We start from the raw sequence: 8567 nt of genomic DNA, 5'->3' as shown, positions 1-8567 counted from the left end.
CAACTAAAATTTATTTATTAAACCTTTCCTTATTTAAGTAGCAAATCCTAATATTATTAAATTTTTTACCTTATATGAATGTCCTTATTTGACGCCTATTATTAAAGCTTTAAAACTTTATATGAATGTCCACGTCTATCAATAGTAAAGCTTTAAAACAATATTAAACGATAAGATTTTCTTATTATTTAGAACTTTAAGAAATTATGCGTCAGCAATATTTTTTAGGATTCAAAAGCACAATAATTCCGGAAGCACAAAAACGAAACAAAATTGACAGAGTAATGAACAATGATTTCGGAAGCACTAAAACGAATCAAAATTGACATACTAATGATTTTTAACTATTTGAAATAAAAAAAATTATTGACCAAAGTTCTAATTATAGTTAAAATTTAAAAATTGGGATGAACTAATATTAATAATTTGATAATAAAAATTAATTTATTTTCTTTAGTGTTGAGAATACATAATTAAGTTTTTTGAATTACTAATGCAAAAGAGTTCAAGTTAATAATTTTACAAAATTCACTATATAAGTAAGTTTATTTGTCAAGTTGACAAAATTCTTTAAGGTATATAAACTAATTTTTGTAGGAAGAGCACTAATGGTGAAAGAAATTTAAAAAAAAAAGTCAATTTATGATATAAAATTAAAAGTCAAATTGATAAAATAGGAATTTGAAGCAATAAAGATGAAATAGTAGAAGACCAAATATATTATAAATGAGTTATCATTTTTTCCCTTACTTGCAATCAGTTATTCAGTCTGATAGGTGACAATGTCTCACTATATTGTTTTTTAAATTAAGTTAGTTGTTGTAAATATTATTTAACATTAGTTATTCTTTAAATTTTATATTGTCATTATTAATATTTAGGAGGTATAATGTCAACTTTCATCCCAAATTTTTAGAAGATCAAAAGATTTAATTTTAATTTTGAAATGTTCATATAAGTCCTTTTTTAAATCATAAATAAGGTATTCGAAAAACTTTTATGGTATATGATATCTTTATTTATTGAATTAACTAAATGAGAACAATATTTGTTATGTTCTTAAAAGACCTTTAACTTTTATTTTATAATTTTATATAACTCAAATAAATTTTATTGAGTCACAATTCAAAAAGTGGTAAATATTTTAAAAAGATATTCTTGTTGGAAATACATATATAGCAGCCATATAAAGCTCTAATTCATGGCTAAAAAAGAAAAACCGAATTTAAATTCAATCCACTATTTATCAAGATCTAATGATTTGAATTAATTTCCTTACGAAAATATGTTGGTGTAATTGCAATTTCTAACATTCGAATGTAGTAAATTTTATTTGACAGAAAGGTTGAAAAAAAATACAATAAGTACATATTTAACTACCCGTAGGATTACAACCTGAAGTCAAATTACCTATTAATTTCATGTTTAGAAACATCTTTTCCTTTTTTCGGTTTAAACCTTTCAATTATTTATACATGTATTGCTATTTCAACATTTTGTTTGTTCGTAAGCTTCTATGGTTAGTCATTAATTGTTGAATAGGTTTTTGAAAGTTATTTAGTTCTCTTTCCGATAGATTTTTACAAAAAATTTTGATTTTCTTCTATTATATTTTTGTATTTGATATTTATTTATCTAATAAATATAGTATTCATATGATTTTAGGATGAGAATAGGAGGAATGAATTTTTTAGTCTTTTAATTTTTTTAATGTGCGTGTATTTCATAGTTCTTGTAAAAAATTTATTGGCATGATAACATAATCCTATTAATTTATGATATAAGCTTTAATTATTGATTTAAACTTCATGTTGCTTAGTATATATATGTTCGTCGGTAACTTTATTCACATGTTTGAATATTTATTTATATATTGTTCTCATGCCTGTTTTGATTATACAAACTTTTCTGAGATCAGAATAAGCAGACGAGTCAAAAGAAGGGAATAAAATAGCGAGAATAACCCTAAATTTTTTGAGACGACTCACATATTTGATATTTATCTATTCATTTTTTCTTATACAAAAACTCGAATTTTACATATTGTTTTCTAAATTTTTTCCCTCTTGAAATTACAACAATTGAAAATGTAATACAAGCTAAGGTTATTATATATGAAAATTATCACAAATATATCAATGCTAAATTGATAAGAAAAAAATATAAAATCGGGATGAAGCATTTGTAGTCAAATACATTATTCTTGTACACATATTTATTTGACGCGAGACGTGCACTAAACTAGTATTATACTAAAAGCACGAAGTCCATATCGAAATGTCGTTCGCTTTTTTTACTTTTAGTAGGTTTGTTCTAAGTTGGATATAATTGTAATATCAATTAGTACTAAATTTTTATTTTTGGGAAAAACCAAAAACTGCCGACTATTTATGAACGTGTATTTAGTTTTAGGAGTCTTTAGTTTTACACTACCGAATATTTAGGTGTTGTCTGTTTAGGTTTATTAGGAGTCTTTAGTTTTCTCTTTGTTTAGTATAGGATACTTTATTGCGTGACTATTTTATTATGTGTAGGACTCTTTAGTCTTTAGTTTGTTTAAGATTTTTACGAGTGTCCTTTCTTTATGTAGGTATTCATAAGTTTTGATCAGTGCTGCAAATTGCATAAAAATTTCAGATATCAGCAAGCAGGTTAGCAACATTTTATTAAAGAATAATTATCGCTTAATATTTTTTTTATTTTTTTTATTTTTTTGTGAATGCACAAGCTTGATTAATTTTGATATGCAATTCATCTTTAAGTATGTTCAATGAGTTTTTAATATTATTTTATTCTTTTATGTTTCAAATCGCATGAATTGCAGACTGATGAACAAGTTTATATTTCATTAAAGAATAATGATCACAAAAGATTTTTTCTGTTATGATAGAAGCTTGATTAATTTGAATATGTAGTTATTCTTTAACTATTTAATGGGTTTCTAATATTGTGTCGGTCTTTAGTCCATCTTAATTAATCAACCGAGAGTTTTGAAAAATTTATTGCAATGGAGGATGCTGCAACAATGACTTGCCAACAAAGCAAATAAGGGTAGAAAGAAACAAGCAGTTGATATTGTCCTTATTGCAATAAATAATGCATATGGCCATAGCATATTTTCTCCGAATGGAAAATTATATGTTACACTTTCAAAGAGTATATCAGTTTCATGACTAAGGGTTTATTGGTTATAACAACACAATCAACGTCTGACGACAACAAAAAGAATATACACCCCAAGAAACATTATCTATAAAGAGATAGTAGGTCTAATATAACAACATAACATATTATTATTATTTATAAATAAAATATCTATAGTTACAAATACTATATAACGAACTTATTTGAAGTTTTCGTCTTTGCATGCAGCCAGTTAATTTAAAGTTAACTATTGCATATCGTAGTAATATTGACTTTTTCATTTAAATGAATGTTGCATCTATCTCGATATCAATTGCTATTATACATATATAGTTTAATCCATTCTTATTCTATATTTTATAACTTTCTTATTGATAGACGTAGAATTCACGTTACGTACTCTAAAACTAGTTTTATATATATATATATATATGGAATAACTACAACTCCCTTATATCTAAGGTATTATTCCCAAAACCATTTCTTAGTATCCAGTATTCATCAGCATGAAGGACATTGAACAAAGGGTACAAACATAGAATAGTTTTATTGGTCTACCTAGAAAGTAAATTCAAGCTGCAAAACCAAACAAAGTAATAACAGTACACAATGGCCTTTTTAACAATTCTAAGTCATAATCCTCGAAACCGACCGCTCTAAGCACTTTCTGCAAATCCAATTTGTGAACTGCCAAAGTCGAAAACTGTGTGATATGCTCTCAAGAATGCATCTCCAAGAACCCTGCAAAAGTAGAGTTGAATATATCATACAACTGGATCTTCATGAATATATAATATATTATAACTTATGGCAGTGAAAATAGTCTTACCAGAGGGGACGTCGCGGATGCGCGTTTAAAGTTGTAAATCCACTAATACAGTGGACACCTTGGCTGTCATCAACTCTGATAACATACTATTACACAGAAAGGAAGATAGTAAGTGGAAGAAGAGAAAGCACTGCTATTTAAAACTATAATATGTTACTAATATACGGCCTAAAAACAAGACGCTAACGGCTTTTCCAATGTACCTTACTGGAAAACCAGTTCAAGTTGTCGAAGCAATTTTAATCTACATTGCTCCGATCCTCCAAAAATGCTAACCGCACTCATGTTGGATCCTCCAAAAAGTGCAATGAGATTTTTGCGGGATCCCAGCAATCAGTGGCGAATCCAGGATTTGAATTTTATGGGTTCAATCTTTAAGATTTTTAGTATTGAACTCATTGTATTTTGAAGTTATTGCTTCAGTACTACTATTTATTAGATTTGACTGAACCCGGTACTAATATGATGCATCTGCCTCTGCCAGCAACATAAATTTTAATGGGAAGATAAGAACTTTTCTCCGATATTATGTCATCTCCGATAAGAACAGATGTAATTCTAGCACCAGTTGCTACCTTTAACACATATTGATAATGGAGGAATAGTATCAGATAACAACAAACCTGATCTGGAGAAAGGGGAAAAGATTTGTCTCCAATGGTAAATGTTATATGTGGCAGGGCAAAGACATCACAGTTGATAAATGATTTTCCCCCGGGATTCGGAAGCTTCTCACACAGCTTCAGCACAAATTACATGTATTAGTAGTAAGTAACTAATGAGAACTCGAAAAACAAAAAGACACAACTGTGACATGAATACCTGATTGGCATATTGAAACGCTTTTTCTTTTGATCTCTCTTTTCTGATCTCTACTTGTATCCAGAACACTATCATCTCACAAGAAGAACATAACGACCCATTATTTGTACAGAGTCCAATTCTGTTGCATACGTTCTCCGGTTGTAACTGCATGCAGCCAAACAAAAGGATGACATCTAAATAAGAGAACACCTAAAATACCCGCACACAACAATTAGAAGTTAAAAAGCAGCTACCCCTGCTATCAAGCGTTCCCAGATCGAATCCCCATAACTCGAGACAACTTTTTTGCATTCCAAACTAATAATTCCTTCCGCTCCAATGGCATGATTTATTTGAGTTAAAATAGTCTGAAATGGAGATGGCTGAGAAGAAATTGATCTTGCAAAAAAGAATTAAAATCAACAATGGTTTAAATACAGACAGTTGGACCAGCGATAAATGATGTCCCTGTATCCACAATAGCTGGACATCCATCCTTACAAAGGCCTGAAAGGGAAAGAGCAGAATTACACTAGAAATGCATTGTTTTTATATAGTAAATCACTTATGTATATGAAGATATTACCTGTTGAATTGCTTCCTATAAAAAGATCCCCTATCTCAATCTGGAATTTTTGAAAAAAAACTCAGTTTTTTCAGGTTACCAAGTAAACAATACAAATAAAGTTCCATTAAACGGAGGCGCAGGTTACCTCCCAATAACCATTTTGAGCGACTGGTACGTATGTATGCTGACCCCTGAAGTGAGTCCAATCCATGCCTCCAAAGATAATTTCACCCGCTATCTTAGACGTAGGATCTCGATTTAGCCAGAATGAGAAGATTGACTTGGTAACCATATGCTGAAGCAACATGTTATACCTGAAATTAACTCACACAAAAGAATGTGGATTTCAATTTCAATGACACAGGTAAGAAATGAATGAGAGAACAAGCTCATTAAAACTATGTCAGAAAGCATAAATTACTATGTCAAAAGTTATTATAATATGAAGAGATAATAATTTACCATACTGGTGTGACATTCCTTGATGTCGTGCTCTGATCAAATCCAAGTCCTAGTACTCCATCAAATCGTGCACGCAACAATGTCAAGTATCCCTCCCGTGTTACCTCAGTGAAAACCTGTTTAATAAATTTTATTCAACATGTAACTTGAAAACATATATATCTACAATTTCAGCTGCAAAGACCGGCACCTGCTGCTTTAAGACAGCACCTCCAACTTTCACATTGTCTTGGCTGAAGAATCCATGAACTGAACCAGTGCCAAAAGGGATTTTGCTAGACTTTCCTATCATAAAAGCCCATGTATAGAAGTGATAAGTATTTCGATTAAGCTATTCTACGCTTAAATATCAACAATGCTCTAACCAAAATAAAGGTTTGGAGGTCCATTGGGTAACTACCAATTTTTGTATACGTATTTGATAGTCTTGATTTGTACCTGGAACGAAGATAACATGCAATCTGCATTGGATAAATCCATTCAAAAGTTAGTTAGTTTCATGTAGTGAAAATTGTTAATCCACAACTTGACAAAGACTAACCGAGAAGAAACATCTGGAAGAAGGGACCCAAAGATTGGAACTTCCAGTATCAAACACAACAATGAAGCGTTGGGGCGGTGAACCAATACCAATCTCCGCGAAGTACTGAACATCATGATAATTTTTGAGGTAAACTATCTGGTCATTCGGAGCAGCCAAATTTCTATTGCGACCCCTGAGATCTTTAGCGTAGATTCTTGCATCGCTTATGCTAGAAAGGTCCAACGATTGCCTTTTTAGCTCAATCCTAACCATATCATCAGCATATACGTTGATGCAGGTTATATACCATATTACAAGTGATGCAAGAAGGATTTTGATCTCCATTCTGTTCACACAGAGAAACAAATTCAAAAACAAACCAGAGCTGCAAGAACAATTAGGAAAAAGATAAAAATATAGTATTGCCTTCAAAATGCTTGTTTACTGTTAAAATCTTACTTTAAGTTTTAATATATATATATATATAGAGAGAGAGAGAGAGCAGCCCGGTGCACTAAGTTCCCGCTATGCGGGAGGTCCGGGAAAGAGCCGGACCACAAGGGTCTATTGTACGCAACCTTACCCTTCATTTTCTGCAAGAGGCTGTTTCCACGGCTCGAATCCGTGACCTCCTGGTCACATGACAGTAACTTTACCAGTTACTTTAGTTTTAATACTATGAATCAATCTATCAATCAACTATATGTTAGTTGGAGTATGGCTATATGAATCCATTTTACTCTAGTATTTCTTTCCAATACTAAATAAGGGTTATTATCTTAATCACACAATTATCTCTACAAGGACATACTACCAATCTCTAACCAGAACAAGAGGACTTTTAACAAATGCCGGACGCCTGGACCTAATACAAGTGTAGTAACCAGTGGCCATGTCAGGAATTTCATCCCTCAATAAAGAGTATTCAATATATGTTACTATATATCATTAAAATCTAATATTTTACCTATATATATAGGTGGTCAGTTGACCAGCCTTAGGGCTATGTACCTTCGCCCCTGGCAGTAACAATAATTGAACATTAATCTCAACTCTAACTTCTAAAACTAATCATACGTAATTTACTATAGTATTTAACCATTTCAAACAATCTTTTTAAGATTTTAAATATGAATGCATAAAGAACGTAAACAAAAACTAAGAAAATGAAAAAGGCTATATACATAAACTAGGCAACTATCCAAATAATAGCAAGCAGATAGTACCTGACTTAAAGCGACAAACTCCAAGGTTCATGCAAAACCCATAAAAGGCAAAGAGATGGCAGTCCCAAAATGCCACAAAACGGTATTTTATATGTGGCCAAGAAGGGCAAAAACTCAGCAAGTCATCGTAGGCAGTGAATGAGTCCAAATTTTGAGGAAACCTCCTTGTAGTTTCGATTGAACTACATGATATAATTAAGCACAAGGGAAAAAAAAGTACAGATTGCACTTTCTGAAGTGAGCGGGAGGTTATATTTTCTTACCATCTATCCATTTAGCTAAGGTGGTCATAGGTACATTAACTGTAGAGCATAAAGAGCAACATTTTTTTTGGTTTCCCACCCGGTATCGGTACCCGCATTGGAGCCCGACTATATCGGGATTCGCGCCGCGTAGGGTCCCATTCGGGGAAAAGCGCTCCCTACCAAGAATTTTTTCATATCCAGGGCTCGAACTCGAGACCTCTGGTTAAGGAAAGAACAGCCCCATCCGCTGCAAGACATCCTTTGGTGCTATAAATAGCAACATTGCATAAAGATTCTTGCTTTCATTTCTTGTTTGATTTCATTGGGAGTTAGAATTAAAAATTTAACAAATATAGAATGTTGGCATACAAATTCATTGAAGTTATAGTTGCAGCTAGGGGTGTACATGGACCGGGTTAGTTCGGTTTTTATCAAAACCAAACCAAACCAACTATATCGGTTTGGATTGTTTCGGTTTTGTCGGATCTTTTGGGTTTTCGAGGTATTTTGGTTACATGAATATTGTTCTAATCTGACTTTGTTAAAGTTATATATATAGTATTGATAAGTGAATATATGTATAGTAAATATTGAAAAAATTGACAAACATATGATCTATTAAAATATTCTAATGAGAGAATTTTTTTAGTAACACATGATAGTTATTTTCTTAGTCGTCTAACAATAATTTTTTGTTAATTTACGCTTTCAAGGTTAATACATGAGAGGATCCCAAATATTTCTATATTTTTTAAAGAAAATTTTT

At 31.3% G+C, this 8567-nt stretch overlaps 1 protein-coding gene across 1 annotated transcript; it reads right to left on the bottom strand.

Moving 5' to 3' along the window:
• Positions 1 to 3543: 3543 nt before the first annotated feature.
• LOC107808002 (aspartic proteinase A1) lies at positions 3544 to 7661 on the bottom strand. The gene is made up of 13 exons (XM_016632484.2): positions 7557 to 7661; positions 6349 to 6676; positions 6208 to 6268; positions 5998 to 6092; positions 5808 to 5923; positions 5491 to 5659; positions 5364 to 5403; positions 5220 to 5284; positions 5032 to 5145; positions 4796 to 4942; positions 4597 to 4713; positions 3974 to 4059; positions 3544 to 3885 (listed from the first exon to the last, which is right to left on the bottom strand). The coding sequence occupies exons 2-13, from the start codon at positions 6673 to 6675 to the stop codon at positions 3801 to 3803; spliced, it is 1422 nt and encodes a 473-aa protein (XP_016487970.1). The 5' UTR covers position 6676; positions 7557 to 7661; the 3' UTR covers positions 3544 to 3800.
• Between the last annotated feature and the right edge of the window lie 906 nt (positions 7662 to 8567).

The sequence above is a fragment of the Nicotiana tabacum genome, chromosome 7, assembly GCF_000715075.1.
Source record: "Nicotiana tabacum cultivar K326 chromosome 7, ASM71507v2, whole genome shotgun sequence".
Taxonomy (NCBI): domain Eukaryota; kingdom Viridiplantae; phylum Streptophyta; class Magnoliopsida; order Solanales; family Solanaceae; genus Nicotiana; species Nicotiana tabacum.
This window is presented reverse-complemented; position numbering and strand designations above follow the sequence as displayed.